This window comes from Monodelphis domestica, chromosome 4 (assembly GCF_027887165.1).
Source record: "Monodelphis domestica isolate mMonDom1 chromosome 4, mMonDom1.pri, whole genome shotgun sequence".
Classification (NCBI taxonomy): Eukaryota; Metazoa; Chordata; class Mammalia; order Didelphimorphia; family Didelphidae; genus Monodelphis; species Monodelphis domestica.
In genome coordinates this window covers 364666309-364685179 of record NC_077230.1, presented here as the reverse complement: position 1 = coordinate 364685179, position 18871 = coordinate 364666309, and the positions used below count along the sequence as shown (strand labels likewise).

At 44.0% G+C, this 18871-nt stretch overlaps 2 protein-coding genes across 5 annotated transcripts in view; both read left to right on the top strand.

The window, feature by feature from the left end:
- The window catches only part of MTF1 (metal regulatory transcription factor 1), a 35669-nt gene extending 28146 nt beyond the window's left edge, over positions 1–7523 (top strand). For both annotated transcript variants that reach the window (XM_003341138.4, XM_056795172.1), the window contains exon 11: positions 1170–7523. In XM_003341138.4, coding sequence (XP_003341186.1) covers positions 1170–1603 — 434 coding nt within the window. In that variant the 3' untranslated portion in view covers positions 1604–7523. The remainder of the gene's footprint in view (positions 1–1169) is intronic.
- A 3001-nt stretch (positions 7524–10524) lies between these two features.
- YRDC (yrdC N6-threonylcarbamoyltransferase domain containing) lies at positions 10525–18055 on the top strand. 3 transcript variants are annotated; one of them, XM_016422503.2, is made up of 6 exons: positions 10525–10832; positions 11203–11398; positions 12974–13088; positions 13319–13438; positions 17233–17375; positions 17570–18055. In XM_016422503.2, exons 1-6 carry the CDS (start codon positions 10577–10579, stop codon positions 17640–17642), a joined length of 903 nt encoding a protein of 300 aa, XP_016277989.1. In that variant the 5' UTR covers positions 10525–10576; the 3' UTR covers positions 17643–18055. The 3 variants fall into 3 exon arrangements, with proteins under 3 accessions (XP_016277989.1, XP_007492881.1, XP_016277990.1); XM_007492819.3 differs by having other exon boundaries at positions 10526–10814; XM_016422504.2 differs by having other exon boundaries at positions 10527–10775.
- The last annotated feature ends 816 nt before the right edge of the window (positions 18056–18871 follow it).

Genomic DNA, 18871 nt, shown 5'->3' with positions numbered 1-18871 from the left:
CATTCAATTCAGCATTATATCCTACTTGTTTGTTGGAAGCTAAATGCTCTTCTTTTTCCATTGATAAAGCTTGAAAAGTCTTGTGCTTATATCTTTAGCTTTATTTTATTTTTTTTAACAAACCCTTACCTTCTGTCTTAGAATCAATACTAAGCATGAGTTCCAAGGCAGAAGAGCACTAAGGACTACGCAATGGGGGTTAAACGACTTTCCCAGGGTCACACAGCTAGGAAATATCTGAAGTTACACTAGGACTTTCCATCTTTAGGCCTCTCAATTCACTGAGCCACTGAGCTGCCCCCTCAGCCTTCTACTTTTGAGTTGAGGTTATTTCTTTGTCAAAGCCAGAAAGGTTATGAATCTCAATTTATTGTTGAGGGACAGCAACTATTAACTCCTTTGCCTGTCTTCTAGTTTCCCAAGAAATTAACCCTTTGGTCCTCAAGCCTCCCTCCCCCTGTAAAGCATAGCTAAGGATTAAACATACATCAGACTTTCACCTTAACTATCATCATTATTTCTTAAATTGTTGTAACATTTTGCTATGTATGCTATGAGATGTTTTGTATAAGGTGAATGTTACACATATCTTTCCCTGAGACTTAGAGAGGGGAAGCACTTTGCCTAAGGTTACATTTGAGTTAGTGGTAGAACTAGTAACTGGAACCTAGGTCTCTTGACTTCCAGTTCCTTACTCTTTCTGCTTCCCCTTTCTGCCTCCCATGTAGAAACTGCCATAACACTGACCACCTGTCCTTGTACTTGAGAGATGAGATAAGACTGACCTTTTAGTTGCAGAAAAGGCTCTGCCTCACACGCATAGAGGGAGTTCCCTTCGTTGGGAGGTGGACTTCTGCCTGGGAAATCACAGGTCCAAAAAATCCTCCCAAACAGGCTAGAAATAAATTTCCAAATCCAGCACCTGAAAAAGCTCTGAGCCTTTTTGTAGTGTGAACCCCTTTCAGAGCCTGCTGGTGTCTGTGGCAGCCCCTTCTCAGAATGATGACACTCACATTTTCAAATATAAAGATGGGTTTGTTTTTTTTTTTTTACATCCAAATCCATGGCCCTCTCTTGGGTTTGGTTTCTGGAGCCCAGGCTAAGGTTCCCTGCTTCATATTCTCCTCCCACTAGAATGGAGACCATTCTTGCCCTTTGCTCTTTCCCAGGGAGCTCCGTGCAACAGATTGGCCTCAGTGTTCCTGTGATCATCATCAAGCAGGAGGAGGCCTGTCAGTGCCAGTGTGCATGCCGGGACTCTGCCAAGGACCGCTCTGCTAGCAGCAGCAGCCGGAGGAAGGGCTGTGCCTCCCCACCTCCTCCAGAGCCCGGTCCTCGGGTCCCCGATGGCCCCTCCCTCCATCTACCCACTCAGACTTTTCCTTCCTCTTCCACACCATTGCCATCCTCCTCCCCACCTTCTGACAACAGGAGCAGACAGGCAGAGAACCCTTCAGACTCCCAGACTGAGTCATTAAGTGCCATGGATGTGTCAGAGTTCCTGTCCCTCCAGAGCCCGGACACCCCATCCAACTTGATTCCCATTGAAGCACTACTGCAGGGGGAGGAGGATATTGGCTTAACCAGCAGCTTTGCTAAATGAAGCGCCCTTGGCTCGCTCCTGAGAAGAAGGGCGAGTGGGGCTACAAGAGCAGATGGCCTCTGTCTGGGGGTCTGAAATTTGAAGGATGAAGAGGTTTGCTGTTGGGAAGTCATACTTCTCAGACATCATTTCTTTATTCCCATCCCAGGAACGTCCATTTTAAGGAACCGGTCTTTGGAAAAAAAACACAACAAAAAAAAAAACAAAAAACAAAAAAAGCTAAGTTATAAATGAACTATTTTGGCTGCACTGTATGTCACTTTTGCTTATTGTCATGTGAACATGGAAATTAAGGTTACTCGTCTGCATAAAAACTCTAAATTGAAAGGGGTGTGGTTTCCATCAATCCTTGTATTGGGGCATTTGCAGTTTTGGCTGTATTCCTCTCATTTCAGCTCCTGGGGTATCTCTCTTCCCTGGGTAGATTCTGGGCAGATTTGAGACTAAGCCATAAACTGAAGTGCAGACCAGTGACCCCAAAGAGGGGAACAGTGGTAATAGGAAGAAGCCGTGTGTGTTGGGCAGGACTCAAGTGTGGTTGCTGTATGGTGAGGAGCTTCAGGGAAGGCCGAGGCCTCATGTCTGGCATGGGTCCCAGGCAGGGCACTGACTTGTGTTTGGTGGAAGGCCGGCACTAAGTTGTAGTACATGCTCAGAGTGGACATTGGCAAGGTGGTTGTGGCTTCTTGGTCTCCTTGGCTCTTCCAGGATCTTTTGGCTGTTGGGAGCTGTATGTTGTGATGCCTTTCAGGGAGGGAAAGGGTCCTTGTGTGTACCTTGGAGCTGACTAGTATGGTTGGTTGTAGAGTCTTTTTATTGACCTCCACCCTCTCTTGGGCCATTTGACCTTTGCAGAGCAGAGGGGCCGACTTTAAGGTGAGAGCCAAAGGAGGTTTTCAAATGGGATGGAGTTGCCTGGGCAGGCTGCCCCAATGGGGGGGAGGGGAGGGGCTACTCCAGCAAAGCAACTGCTTCCTGTCTGGTTTTGCCCTTATCCTTATGAATGCAAGCGAGTATAATTTCTCTGTTGACATGTGCAACATAGCTTAGTAATTTGATATGAAAACTATGATCTTCTAACCTACTCAGGGTAAAGTAAAGCAAAACAAAAAAAAAAATCCCCCTTCCACCAAAAAGCCTGAAGTGTTGCAATAAGGTTTTTTTTTTTCCATTTGGAATGTTTTGTTATGTTGCATTATATAAAAAAAGGAAAAAAAAGAAAAAAAAGTTAATCTTTATAGAATTGTATCCACTTCTCTCTGGCTATGGCTCCAAGTCATTTCATTTAAGAACAGTATCTTTTAGTTTTTGTCATTTTATGTCAAGGGTCTCTAGTGACTTAGTCATAAGAGTGTTAACCCCTCATAAGAGTGGTAACATCTCTGGCCCATAAAATTCAGAAATTTAGTTCTACCCGGTAAACAGGCTGGGCCTTCCGCCTCCTCTGTAGTCCTCTTCCTACTTCCTATTTGGAGGGAATAGGATGTCCCATGAGCCAGAGTAAACTGCAGACCCCACATTTAGGCCAAGGACAGCTAAGATTTTATTCTCATCTTTCTTCCAAGGGCTTGAGTTCCTCATTGACCTCTAACCACCAGTGACCACAAAGTTATATTTTCCTCTTTCATTTCCCAAGCCAGCATTTAGGGACAGCCGTATGGATGCCCAGGACATTCAGTTTGATCCCAGAACTTCAGGTGTGCTCATCAGAATGTTCAGAGATTCCCATTCCCCCTTCCCCACCCCAGAAAAGGTTGTTACTGTCATGAAGAGAGAGATAGGTTTAGCCAGGGCAAATTATTTACCTTTCTAAGAGCAAGGAAGCAAAATTTGGAAAGTAGTTGGAAAAGGGGACTGGATGAAGTCTTATCTCTCAGAAGACAAGGGCTTCTGGTTACTGTAATGTGGTACATTGCAGTACATTGTGGTACAATAATATTTTGTGTATAACAATTGCAATAGAAAGGCTTCCCTAAAGGAGCTGAACCTATGCTATCTTTGTGATTATTCATGCTGTTTTATTGACAGCTCAAATACCTCCCTAATTTCCCCTACACACACACACACACACACACACACACACACACACAGAGATACAAACATACATCCACACACTCACAGTCTCTCTCTCTCTCTCTCTCTCTCTCTCTCTCTCTCTCTCTCTCTCTCTCACACACACACACACACACACACACACACACACACACACACACACACACACACACACTTTCTTATAACTGGGACCATCCTGCTCAGGTCTAGGTGGATGAGGGGAGGAACTATAAAGTATTGGGCTGCAACCTCCCACCCCTCTCTGAATCTGAGCAGGCCAAGCTCATTCTCCAATAAGATTCTGGCTCATTGAGGATTTAGGCCTGGACCCCAAAACAGTAAGGGGGCCTATTCAAAACTGTCCCTTTTGATAAGCCACATTATTATTTTTATAGATGGTTTTCTAGGTGCCAACTCTTATCATTTTCAGAGATCTGCTTATGCTGAGCAGGGGACCACTTGATCATAGGAGGAGGAGAGGTAATGTAGAAAAGTCACACACCTCACTCATGTGACTCAGATGAACAACAGTTGAACAAGTTATGGTTTTGTTGCTTGGTGATAACAGTAGGATTTGGTCCGGCAGATCATAGAAACTTCACAATCATTAAACAACAAGAAGTTGTCCAGATTTCAGCAATCAGAATTCTCAAATTTTCATTCAGCTTTGGATAAATCAGGAATTCCCTTAAAATAGTAGTGATGATAAAAAAAGCAGATCTACAAGGCAGGGTCATTCACCTGAGAAGGTAGCCTTCTCTTTCAGTCTCTTCAAGTTTCTGTGGGTATAAAAGAAACTCCCTTCTTGTCTACATCAACTCTAGGCTGGGTATCCTCTCCAAGCTAGGACCCTAGCAGTGGTGGGGTGCCTTGGACTCAGAGAGGAGCAAACAGTTGAATTGGGACCAGAAAGACCCATAGGTAGGAGTTTGGTTTCTTAAACCTGTGAGTAAGACTGGAGTCCCTATAGAAACTGTAGAGGTACTATAGACTTTAGAAGAGAAGGCTGTACCTGTAGATTGGAATTGCTCATGGGCCTCATGGCCTAGAAGGGTAATAGAGGCATTTCTTATCTCACTACTTCTTTCTCGATTGCTTAATACCATGGGTTGGAGTTTATGGGCTGAGGTGGCTGGCAAGGAAGGTTAGCCTTGGCGGGCACCACCAAGCTGCCTTAAACTGTGTTCTCAAATTGGAATGTGCTCCGGATTCAGTGACAACCAGCACTGCAGGTCCTCAGAGGTTGTGTGCATGTTTGTGTGTATGTGAGTGTGGGTGTTTGCTTGCTCGTGCATGCAAGCTTGTGTGCTTGGGCCCATCCATGAATAGTCTCCTTCTGGGATAAGCCAAAAACAAACAAACAAAAAAATACGGGACAGGGAGGGAAGAGGATGGAGAGAGGCCTTATTGCTTCTCATTGTGAGACTGTGTATGGTTTCACAGTAGCTCACCTCCTGGGAAACCACTGGTTTGGTCACCAGGATTGGGGTTATTTATTGAATTTTGCCTTTTCCAGAAGGAGTTCATGGTACATAAGGAGGGAGATGTGAAATGTAGAATCCTCAGGGGGTCAGAGGACCCCAGGAAGGGAACCTCTAGGTGTGCCTATGACTTGGAGGGTCAGGGTGAGGACCTATAGACTGGTTTGGAATAATGGAGGCTAAGGTTTCATTTGGAGAGACTTGGTACAATGCTGAATGTTTCCAGAGAGATGAGTTTGCAGAACCTCATACTGGTATATTAAAGAAATAATAAAAATTTAAAAGCACTTTAGGTTATGTTATCCTTAACCCAATTGCTGCAATTTCTTTTGTATATATACTTTCCACAAAGTTTTATTTTTTTTTTCTCTGAGAAAATGGAGGCGTGAAGAGAAAAGCACTTACCTTGGTGCAATACTTGTAGTTTGGTGGATGTTACCCCATGCAGACCCTGCCTTGGCCTGGCCCAGGCTCGGTGTTGCTCAGTTCCACAACATGGTGCCCTGTCTGTAAGGAAACACTATTATGCATTCCTAGCAACTAACTACGAAATCTATGCAAACCCTCTCCTTGTTCCCTGGGCTGAAAGGGGGGAGAGGGGCTCTCCTCTGAAGAGCTGCTCATCACTTTTCCCTTAGCCTGTTTGGAGATCACCCCCCAACACAGACACCTCCTCTTTTCAGCTGCAGTCTTTTGTCTTTCTCCTGCCCTGGGAGGGCATCGAGAAGAGCCTAAAGGGAAGGGACAAGTTGGTCTTGGGGCAGAAACTTTGCACCTTTTAGACTTTTATATTGGCAATCAGGGCCATTGTCTTGTTATAAAGACTCCTACAGAGTCAGGGAATTCATTGGTTTTTTTGTAACTGAAGCAGCACTGTTAAATGTCTTATTGGACTTCCAATCAGAAATATTTGTATTGAGGTAGAAGGAACCATCCCTAGCTCTGTGATGTGTAGCTCTATCCTCTTCCCTTCTCCTTGTCCACAAAAGGCAACTCCTTTAATATTCCTGGCTCCAGGAACTAGAGTTATAGTATTCACCTCAGTCCTCTAAGTTGATTTGTCAGAGGTGATGAACAGCTCTTAATCCCTTGATTTCATCTTCTCATTTGAAAGTTAGTTTTGAGGAGAAGTTTTAAAGTAAAATTACAACCAAAATGAACTGTTTCCTGTAGACCAAATATTCAAGTGACTTCTAGGGAGTTGACCCTTTCCTCATTTGAGGAGGGGAGGGAGAGCAAAGTGAAAGTACACATATATTTCTGATTGGTTTAAGTCTTCATTTAGAATGTTCCCTTTGACATATTTGGAGGGAAATTTTTCCGAGTGTGATCCATAGTTTTTAAGCTGATGATTGTGGGCTGGGCTAATTCTAATTTTTGGTATTTTGTCTCACTGTATCTCCTGTTATTACAGTTGGATTCTGTCTGCACTGAAAATGCAAATTAAACTGGATATTGATGTCAGAATGTATGAAGTCTAAGCTCTTGTTCTTGTCTCCAGAATTCTAAGCCTGATCTGTTATTTTCCCAGCAGCCTGCTGGGCTTATTCTACATCGGGCCCTTCAACTCAGTGCAGCTTCTGCTGTTCTGTTGCAAGGAACTTTTTCATATGACACTTTTCAGCAGAATCAGGCAGGGCTGGGGGCAGGAGGTGGGGTGGTATGGATGGCTTTTGGTTGTTTGTTTTTTTCCCCAATATCCTTGTTATCCCAACTGTGGTACAAAATCATAGCCTTCTCTTGGCCTCTTTCCTGCCCTGTCCTCATGCCTGCTTGAGGCTGCAGCTCTTTCTACCTGTCTCTAATTCAACTACCCACATCTAATGTTGTGGTATTTTGGAGAGAGTGTTATTACTGGGGAGTAGCAGGTTCCTTCTGAGGGGGTGGGGACTCCTAGCTCCTGCTTGGGAGGAGACCAGAAGGAGGCCCTCTGCTGTGACTCCAGCCTAGATCATCCAACCAGGCACTGAGACTCTCCTTTGTTTTTACTTCTGACATATTTATCATAGGCCCAAACTTTTGGTAATCGTTTTTAAAATCCCAGATATCAGTTTTATTAGGATTATGTAAATGTCTATATCAAAGGAATGAATTTATTTAAATATGAAACATGGGAACAACTGACTTCCACTGAGCAATGTGAAAATGTTAGTTACAGGTTCAGTACTTCCAAAGGAAGAACCCTCCAAACCCAAAAAAAAAAACATGAGTAAATATGAATTTGTATTTTTGAAGAATGTGAAATAATGGTGTTTGCTTAATTGCTCATTTTGTATAAAGTTAATATTGTACTTTACAAATCTGCTAAGAAGTGGAAATTTAACTTTTTGGAATTGAAAAAAGCAATATTAAATACTAATGAAATCCTAATTAAATGCTTATTTAAATTTGGTAGTGTGAATGGCATTTTTTTCCAGTGGGTAATACTGTCTTCTAGATCCTGCTACCTCAGTCACACTATTGGAAGTTTAAGAGCAAGTCTCTGCCAAGTAAACCCTTTCTTTTGTCTGGGTGATACCATCCAATCTGCCATTTAAATCACAACTGATTTATTGTTTCAGGTTGGAGGCCAAGTGTAGCTTGGGTCTAACGTGCTCCCTTAGACTGGGAGCTGTTAAATCCAACACAGAACTGAGATTTCAGTGGCCCAAGGGGAGGAGAACAATTCCAGCTGCTGACAGTGAGGGAAGGCTGGGGTGGTTGAGAGTGCTGGTGGGGAACACGTGAAACTTACACAGTTTAAAGCAGTGACTGGATCTCATGTTTAACTCACCAGAGGTGGGAAGATAGGTAGAAACCCCATCTCATCCCAAGCGCTGTATGATCATCCATTCAGTGGAGGCAGGATAGGTGTGTAGAAAGCGATCCGTCTGGCTGGCTTTGTTTCAGTGGAACCATACCTACCTTCTATTTCCTCACCACAACAGCTCCTAGAGGGGTCAAAGCTACACTTTGTACCCTTCAGGCTGGTATATCCCTGGCCACCTACAGTAGATGTTGCCCAAGTGGCACAGGGGAACCTACACACATACACACCTCTATTTCCCAAGGCTTCTAGAAGACTGGCATTTGCCTTTTTGTGGATTGTCATACCCCTTTCCTGATTCCAGATGTGAAGAGTGGAAGTTTCAGGTTAGGACAGACTAGCTGGTGAGAATATAGCTTGAGGAGGGAGTGCCGGAAATGAAAGGGTTAAAACCTAGGCTATATTCTGGGAGGCCAGGAAGCCCTTAGGTGAGATTCTACCCAGCATCACCTTTCTCCTTTCACCACTAAGGCTGTCTATACTGTAATCATATCTTTTCCCTTACATTCACCCTTCTTTCAAACTTCTCTCTTCTGGTGGTCACCATCTTTTTGGTCACTCCCTTTCTGATTCCTCTCTTTCATCCCACTCATCCAGTCAGTGGCCAGATGATTTTCCCTCTGCCACAGCCCATACCTACCTGCTTTCCTCTGCTCACAGCCACCATCCTAGTTCATTCCCTCTTTACTTCCCACTTGGATTCAAGTCTCTAACAAGCCCTCTGTCCTCTGCACTGCTGCTTGATTTTTGTAAAATTTGGATCTAACTGTGCCACTCCTTAAATCAATATGCCTTAGTGGCTCCCTACTGACACCTGGATAAATGTTTCATCTTTACCCCATCTTTTTTTAAATGATTTTTGGTAAAAAATTATTTATTGATTTAGAATATTTTCTCATGGTTTCATTATTCATGTTCTCTCCCTTCCTCTTCCCTCCCCATTCCTGGAGCTGACAAACAATTCTACTGGTTTATACATGTTTTATCACTCAAAACATTTCTATATTATTCATATTTGTAATAAAGTAATCTTTTAAAATTTGGTAAGATACTTAAAAGTACATAACAATACAAAAAATGCAGCAATGCAATTTTTCAATCTTTACCCAAGTGTCCTTAAGACAATTTCCCCATTTTATCAAGTTTCTCTCCCTCCAAAGCAAAACATTCCTATATTGACCATATACAGAAAAACACATGTATGCAATTGATGAATAAGTGAATATACATATACTGGGAAGGGAATTAGCATTTATATAGTACCTTTTATGTACCAGGCACTCTACAAATATCTCATTTGATCTTCACCACATTGCTTGAGGTTGGTGCTATTATCCCCATTTTATAGTTGAGGAAACAGATAAAAGTTAAGTGACTTTCTAGAATTCCACAGCTAAGTCTTCCAGACTCCAGGCCCAGTACTATGCACTTTGACACCTATCTGCCCAATTAGTGTCTATTAGGGTGCATGCTGGAAAATGTTTGTATTGATGACCTATCCAATTAAACATATTTGGAGGCCCTTGGTTTAGGAGAATTGCCTAAGAAACAGAGCAAAGTGGGTCAAGTCAACATCAACAGCACCGTGATGGGAATACAAATAGTTCCTGTCCTCAAGGAATTTATATTCTGATAGAACCACCTAAAACGGAGCTATGAGGCAGGGACAGGGGTGAGATGTTGAGATGGGGGTCGAAGTTTGGAAGTCCTTTGAAGATGCATCAACCATACAGCCAGGTGAAGAATGAAGATGTGGTTGCTGGGTCTCCATATGGAGCTTCTGGACAAACCACCCAATCAGTGAGAGAAATCATGAGAGTAGAGGGGCCTTCCAGTATGAGAAGTTCAGGGGGTGAAGAGGTTTCAATGGCATGACTGGGAGTCTCGTAGAGAGGAGTTATCCCTTTTGCCTAGGGTCTCCAGCTCTGCTGCCTACTGTGTGTGTACTATTGGTTTAGCCCCAAGCTGGAATCCTAGAGCCTGCACTCTGGTTCTAGGACCATCCTGGGAGCAGGAGAGATGTGGCAGCAAGAATATAAAGTCTCTTCTCTATCCTAACAGTGTGGTAGATGTGAATTTTGTGAAATTTTCTGTCTTTCACCCCCGGCAAGTGCCTCATTTACCTCACCCTTGTTATACCTTGGCACAGGCTTTTCACAGAAGTGAGAACAAAAACCTAGGTAAGCACTCAAAATTTCACTGGGCAAGTCACCTTGACCTGTTTGCCTCAGTTCCCTCAACTGTAAAATGCGGGTAGTAATAGCACTTCCCTCCCAGGGTTGTTGTGAGGATGACAAGAGAAAATACTGGTAAAGTTCTTCCTAGGGCAGCACCTGGCATGCAGTGGGTACTTAATACGTGCTTGTTCCTTTCCCTTTCTAAAAGTCAACCCGGAAAACCCGAGTCCCCTATTTTCTCCCGTAGCCTAGAGACCGGTCCAAGCTTCGGGACTTTTAACCTCTGACCCCTGCAAAGCTCAACCCACTTTACACTAGCCCCGCTTTGCCCTGCCCCGCCCCGCCCCGCCCCGCCTCATCCCTACTGGCGTCGCTCTTTTCGGCCGCGCGGCCGGGGGAAGGACTCGCTCAGAGTCCCAGGTGTACGTCACTTCCTTCCGGAAGCATCTATTTGCCAATGGGCCCAGTTCGGACGCCTCCGCCTGCCGTTCTGGGGGCTGTGGAGGCCGCAGCCATGGGGTTGGGAGAGGGTTCCCTGGCCCCCAGAGTCAGTTGTCTTCTGCCTACCGGGCCTGGGGCCCGGTTCCTTCAGCTGCCTCGGGGTGTCGTCGACTCTCGCGCCGGGCAGGCCGCAGCCTCCAAGCGAGATCTGGAAGGTGAGCGAAGCGAGAAGGGAGGCGGAGCCGTGTCCTGGAGTAAGCGTTGCTGGTGTGGTGAGCCTTTGCCCGCTGGGGGGCGCATGTACTGCCGGGGCTAAGGGGAGGTGACTGGAGCTGCTTCTAAGCGTGGGACCGCTGGGGGGCACATGTCTTGCTTGAGTTGAGGTGGGAGATAGTGTGAACTACCTTTCGGTGAGGTGGAGGGGCGCGGCCGCTGGGCAGTGGCGTGCCCTGCTCGAGAGGAGGTGGGAATAGTATGAGCTGCTCTTGCGGGAGAGGCCACCAGGAGGCGCGTGCGCGCTTGGGGGTCGTGGGGCAGGTTAGTAGAAGTAGCCCTTCTCTGAGAGGTCGCGGGCGGGGCAGCTCCTAGAATCGGGGTACCCTTTACCCACCTCTTCCATCCATTCTGCGTTCTCTTTTACAGGTTGGTCAGAAGCTCTCACGGCCGCCGTGACGGCGCTCCGAGCCGGCGGACTGGTCGCTGTCCCCACGGACACGCTGTACGGCGTGGCCTGCTCGGCGTGCTGCTCCGCGGCCCTCGGGGCGGTGTACAGCCTCAAGGGCCGCAGCCAGACCAAGCCGCTGGCCGTGTGCCTGGGCGGTGTGGCGGACATCTACAAGTGAGTTCGGGACTCCTCCCCACACCCAGGGCCAGAGCCAGTGCTGGGAGGGGACGTGAAGGGGATCCCATGGATGGAAGGGGCACAGGGCCGAGGCTTGGTCTATATGGGAGAAAACTGCTTAAAAATCCGAGCGGCCCCAAAGCCTGAGGAATCTGGAGACCTATTTATGAGCGGTACTGTGAAATGATTATTGTTGAGTTGGATTAGAGTTCAAATCCAGCCTCAGACGCTTACGGTCTCTGACCCTCAGGTGAGTCATTTAACCCCCATTTACTTGCGTTTCCTCAGCTGCAAGACAGGGCTGATAATAACACCTACCTCCCAGGGTTCGTTGGTAAGATGAAGTGAGAGATTTGTAAAATAGTGTAAAAAAATTGTAAATAAAATCTTAAAAGCTATGTCAGGGGACAATTGGGGACATATAGAAATGGTGATCAGGGTGGCATGGGCTTTGACTTGGCTGGAACAAGCTGCTTCCTGTCCTCCCCTCAGTGTCATGATGCCTCAGCCAACCTGACTTGCCTGTTCTATGAGTGGTAGTTGTTGGGAATGGTTAACCTCCTCCACAGAAATTGCTTTGCCTAAAAGTAGAACTTGTGGTCTGAGGAAGCTGCTGCCACTCCCAGACCTCCTCTGCTTATTATTTGCCTCTTGGTGGCAGTTGGTCTGCAGTTGTTGCTGTGATGATAGGGAAGGTGGGCCTTTTCTTCTCATGATGGCTGCTGGGTCCAGGCCAGAGGCAGGTCTGGTGGGCCTAAAGGGACATGGTAATCAAAGTGCTGGTGGCCCAACCTGCTTGGCACCTTTTGCTTCTTGTCCCTTAGAATGCCTTGCTGTTTCAACTAGGTTGACTTGCTTGCTCTGTGAGTGGGAATTGGCTGGCAATTGGAGGAATGGATGGCCCTTTTCCCACTGGAATTCCACTTCCCAACAATGACTGTGAGGGTTGATTATAATAATTATCATTGTTATCTTTTATTGTTACTTTTATACCTTGCCTGCTTAAGTGAACCTAGCACAGTTATGCATTTCCTTCCATTCTTCTTTTTTGTTTATGGCAAAAACTTTATGTTAAGCTAAGTAGCTATTTGGAATTTATTGTGGTATTAGACAATGATATGCTAAAATGAAGAGATTATGAAAGTATTTGAAAAACAGACTATAATTGCCTTCTTTGCGTTTTACATTAATTTATATTTGGCTTTCAGAAAAAATACTTTATGAAGAAAATGGGGATTTTAAATACACTTTGAAGGATATTGTCAACAGTTGGAAATTAGATATAGAGTGTTCTAAAAATAAGTAAAGATGCAGAGCTAGAGGAGAGGTTAGGCTACATTTGGCACCTGGTTTTAAAGGGCCTGAAGTGACAGGCTATGGGCTGGAGTCTGAGACAGCCCAGAACCTAAAGGCTAGGGGTCATCGAGAGATGCCATTAGAGAGGCAGGGTGATGTTTCTGCAATGGCCACTGTTAGTCCTTGTGTACTATTAGGACATGTGGTAGTAACAATGGGTAGGATTTACAATGACTGCTCCTCAGACACTGAATCTGACTTCTTTTTTGTACTCAGGTATTGCCAGGTGAGGGTCCCTCGAGAACTCCTGGAAGATTTGCTCCCTGGTCCTGTGACCCTGGTCATGGAACGCTCACGAGAGCTCAACAAGGATCTGAATCCTTTCACCCCTGTGAGTCACAAAACTGAAAAGTGTCATCTAGGGAAGGGACTCAGTCATTTCATTAGAACTAATTCCATGTTTGTCCCACTGGGACAAGGTTTCTTGACACTTGGGCTTGTGCACTGCTCTCTGCTGCTTCATTTTCCTTCTCCTACTCAGTTCCCTTAATGGCTTGGAATCTTACACTTGCTTTCATAGCTTCAGGCTACCTGACTGAAGCATTTCTCTTTGCCATGTAGCTTGTAGGAATTCGGATACCGGATCATGCCTTCATGAGAGACTTGGCTCAGGCATTCTCAGGACCCCTCGCCCTCACCAGTGCAAACATTAGCTCCCAGCCAAGTTCATTGAATGTTAAGGTGAGTTCTTTACCTGCATGGCACCCCTCCCTCCCTAGCGCCCCCCCCCCCCCAATTATTTGTGATGTCACCACTGGCTAAAGATGTATTAAATCTCTGAGATTATTAGGTCCTTTCCCCTGGCTCTGTGGTCCTAGAGAAAGGCACTGCTTCTCCTTTTTTATTAGAACCATTGATATACAATTGGAGGGGACTTTGAAGGAAAATTAGTCCAGTCTTTTATAGATAAGGAATCAGGTCTAGGGAAGTTAAATGAGTTCTCCAGGGTTACACAGGTAGTGATAAGCCTGGGATTTGAATTCAGGTCCTGTAACTCCAAGTTCAGTTCTCTTTCCTCTTTACCTTGAAGCTTCTCTGTATTCCATGTTGAATGGGAAAGAAGCCATGCTCTGTCCCATATTTCCTAAGGGGTATTGTTCAGTCATGTCTTATTCTGTGACCCCATTTGGGGTTTTCTTGGCAAAGATACAGGAGTGGGTTGCCTTTGTCATCGCCACCTCATTTTACAGATGAGGAAACTGAGGCAAGCAGTGAAGTGACTTGCCCAGGGTCACATAGGTACAAAATATGAGACAGATTTGAACTTGGGAAGATGAGTCTTTTGACCTGGTGTTCTATCCACTTTACCACCTGATTGCTTCCAAAGGGGCAGAACTACATTCATGCACCATTGAATGACTCTTCATCACCTTCCCATCCTCTTCCTCTACCCCACCTCCAAAAATTTAAGTGAAAATCATTAGAAGGTACCTATTGTAGAGACTAAACAGAGTGACACTTCTGACTGCTTAGTCTGTACCCAAAGCTCACTCTCTCTCTACACAAAGAGAGAAATATTAATTAGCTGGAAGATTGGTCATTCCACTGTAAGAATTTAAATTTAAATTTTATGCTAAATATGAGAATTCTAAAGTAATATTGTGGTCGCTGATTTAAAAATATAACAGCTTAAGTCAAAATGACTTAGCAGTTTTATTTACAAAGAGGTGGAAAGAGTGAAAGTGGAAAAATGTAGATAAAGAGACAGAAAATATTGCCTACCTACAAATATCCTAAATTTAATCCTAATGTCTCCAGACTGCAAATGTGAATCCAAAATTGAATCTCACCAGAATCCAAAGTCCTTATTAGGAAGCGGAAATCAGAAGAGCCAGGAGTTGCTGAAGAATCCGCTGGGAACCTTCAGTGTACATGAGGCTAAGACTGCCAAGAATCTAGCCAGAACTCACACTGAAGGGAGTGTCCCACTGAAGCCCCAGTGAGCAGAGCGGGTCTCCTCACAGAAGAATCAAGGAAGGAATCACTCCACTCACCATCACAAGCTGACTCAGTATCCAGGGAAAAGGTCTCCTCCAGTTCGGCTCACCAAGGCAGAGAGAATGACTGAATCCTCAAGCTGGCCTTTTTAAAGCAGTTTTCTTGATGTCACTTCCTATCTCTCCCTCACTTTACGGGAACCAATCGCAGTCTTTCACTTTGCCTAGCACTGCCCAAGGGGTGGGCAGTGGCCTCTGGAATTGTCACCCACTCTAGCAAGTGACTTGTGAACTCTCATATTTAGTGACTGGTAAGGTACTAAGTAGGGGTACTTAAGTTTTTGATTGATTAACTTAAAAGTTGTTGTTTGATAGACAAGGAGAATTTGATTCACTCTTCACAATCCCCCTGTGATTCTATGAGAGACTAGTCTCCCCAATGAATCATTTAATATAATGAACTTATACTTTTAAAGATCTTCTAGTTAAGGGTGCATACAATATTGCACTTTCTAAGAGGAAACTACAATAGTTAGAGATAAGAGGGATATAAAAGAGAGCAAAACCAATGTTTGCTAGGTGCGTTGACAAAAAGCCAGTTATGGGGCAATCCCCTTTGGCATAGGAGTTTACATTCAGAATAAATGTATTCAACCCCTTTCAGTTCAATCAATTACATCCCAAAGTTCATTCTGGATTTTCTGATGCAGTATAGGTTTCTTTCTGGCACTTTCTTCAAACAGTTTACTTTCTTGATTTGAGGGAGTCCGTGATCTTCTTTTCCTGAAATTTTTCTCAAAAAATTTTAAATCTTGGATTTTATGAAAATTATACACCACTTAATCATTATTCTGAAGTTTTTAAAGGTAATTTTCATCTACATTATTTTGATCATTGTATATTGGCTTGTCTTAGCTTTCTTCCCTCTGCTTCACTTTTACAAGTTTTTTCATATTTTTTTCTGTGTTCTTCATAATCATCATTTCTTCTAGCACAACAATATACCTTATGTTTACATTCAGCATTTTTTCAGCTATTCCCCAGTAGCTAGATACAATGCCAAAAAGTTTCAAAGATTATTCCTTTATAATACTGATAATATTGCAAGTGTATCTCACACTGTGCTTGTCTGAGTTATGAGACTAATTTTTCCATTGGTTTTGTTTTATAATTTTTGGAAAGTGACCTTGTTCTAGCATTGGAATAGGTAGCTCACTTTTGGGAAAGTGGTCCAAGCCACTTTTGCTCCTTATTCCTCTGTAGGTTCGAAATCTGGTAATCCTATGTCCTTTTCATTCTTACCCCCTCCCCAATTATTTCTGTTGAGGTTCTAGACCTTTTGTTCCTCCAGATGAATTTTGTCCAATTCTATAAAGTAACTTCTTAGCAACATTTTTTTTACATTTGACAAAAAAACCTTTATTTTGCTCTGACAAAGCAAGAATAAATAATGAGGATACAGTAGAACTAGGAGGCCCCCTCATTTTTTGTCTGCTCATTTAAACATCTGGGTATGACAGTTCTCATGGTCTTGGGCATCCACCAAATCTGAAAGTCACAGACTATATAAAACTAGGACTTTTTTTCCCCTCCTTAGCAATTTAATTTAGAACTGAATCTGTAAATTAATTTAGGCTGAATACTCATTTGCATTATGTTGTAATTTTTGTTCCTCTTGAATTATCATCATTTTAATAACCCTTAATATCATTTGCACTTATTGGGAACTAAGACTTCTCCTTTACTCTCACCCACACTCCCCAGACTTCAAAAATGGGAAATGAGGAAAGCAGATCTCACTGGAATGATTCTGGTTATATACTAAATTGAGTTGCTGCTTTGGAGGACTTGGACCATTTTATTTATTTTATTAAAACCCTTACCTTCTGTCCTAGAATTAAGGCAGAAGAGTGGTAAGGGCTAGGCAGTGGGGGGTTAAGTGCCTTGCCCAGGATCACACAGCCAAGAAGTGCCTGAGGTCATATTTGAACCTAGGACCTTCCATCTCTGGGTCTGATTCAATCCACTGAGCCACCCAGCTGCCCTGACTTGGACTATTTTAGCAAGATGTCATTGTATGGGGACAGCTTAGGTGGCTCACTGGATAGAGAGCCAACCCTGGAGGCAGGAGATCCTGGGTTCAGAGACACTTCCTAGCTGTGTGACCCTGGGCACATCACTTAACCTCTGTTGCCTAGCCCTTACCACTCTTCTGCCTTGGAACATATACTTGTATTGATTCTAAAACAGAAAGTAAAGATTTGGGGGGATGGGGGGGTTGACAAGAAAATGTTATTGTTTGGTAGAAAGCATCTCTGCACAGCGGCTTTGGAACATATGCTAAATACCTGAACATCTCCCTGGGTAGCTCCGAAGTGTAGTAAACAACCCCCTTAAGGGGGAACGTGCCCTCACTAGCTTTGGAGTTAGGCAGCTTTGCTCTTGCTCTGTATTATTAGAAGGTGTGTGCAACACAGTGTCATTGTAGAGAACATTGGGAAATGGTCACTCTAACCTCATTTGTGTCCTCATTTTTAGGAGTTCCAGGATCTCTGGCCTCAGTTGTCCTTAGTCATTGATGGGGGACCAATTGGAGATGTAAAAAGTCCTGAATGTCGACTTGGCTCCACTGTCGTGGACTTGTCAGTTCCCGGAAAATACAGAATTATTCGGCCAGGCTGGTATGTTTCTTCTCTATGGGACAAGAAGACCTTTTCTCTTTCCCATGGCTGGGGGGTTGTGGGTCATTGGAAAAGGCTTGTTTGGTTGGGGGTTTTTTCCCCTCTATGGAGAAGGGTGAAACTTATGACTGGAAATTCTGGTCATGTAAAGTCTGCAAGTGTAAAACAGATGTGCTTTGTTGCTTTCTCTCCAGTGCACTGACACAGACTGCAGCCATCCTCCAGAAGAAGTACCGATTGGTTCCCTCAGAAGAACCTTGCTCATGAAAAGGGAAGAGGAAATTACAAAGAGTGAAGCTAGGCACTGTGTGTCTGTCATTTAGTGTGACCTTGTTTAATGAGGTCATTGAAGCCACTTCTATAGGCCTAACTTTCAAGTCTTGGAGGTCCCAGGCAGGTGTACCTTGGACTATGCTTGTCTGCACTTAAAGATGTGTCAAGACATGTTCACATTCAGTGTTTTTGTTTTGTAAGTTCCTGAAAATGGCCTTGTTCCAACATTGGAATGAATGGCTTAATTTTTGGGAAAGTGGTCTAAGTGTGAGAGCTTTCCCATCTGGGTCTCTGACTCGTGGCACGGGCAAAGGGCTTATAACTGTTAATACTAGTACCAAGTGACCAAAGTCTTGGGGTTTTTTGCTACTGAGGTTGGAACTAGAAAAAATAAAATCTCAAAGGGTGTTGGTTATGTGCATTACTTCTTGGCTGGTACCTGTGATATGGGCTACTGTGGAGAGGGGTTATATGGGATATTGATAGAATGCTAAAAATATGGGCACAGGGAACCAGGGCCTTTCCCTTCTTGGAGCCTGCAGAATTAGCTAAAATTTGACTCTTGCCCTGGGGTACTTAATGTATCATTAACACTGCATTTGCATTGCTGTCACCTCCCTTACCCCAACCAAGGTGAACCATGGGGTAATGTGACATTAATTCCTTGGGTTTGGCAAGACTGCAACTATTCAAATAATTGACCTCTTTCCCTTTTCCTATTATCTGCAGGGAGTCAATGGTACTCATAAATGTCCAGGAATCTCATAGCAAGATGAGGTGGTACAATAAAACCTTACTTGTTTGACTAATAATCAGAAATTAAGCCTGAAATGTTGCTAATATGAGGTTTAGACTGTTTAAAAAATCAGGATACTTATTTTCAATCTCCACTGAAGCAACAGTGTAGTTTTTCTCTTAGGCTATTGAAGGCATTTTCATCAGGGAGAGCAATCCAATCATGTCATGTCAATCCGGAAAGGCTCATTAGATTACTGTGGCTGACATATCCTAACTGTTCAGTTGTCATTTATGATACACTTACTGTGTGCCCAGAGGTTCCAGGAAGACAAAAAAAGAAACCCTCGCTCCTCTCAAGGATCTTTATAGGGAGGTTTGATGTGTTTATGAAGATAAACAAAAGGGTACCAAGTAATTTCAAGAGGGAAAGATTGCTAACCTGGGGGTGGGAATTGGAAAGAGCCAAGTGAAGGAAGTTCCACTTG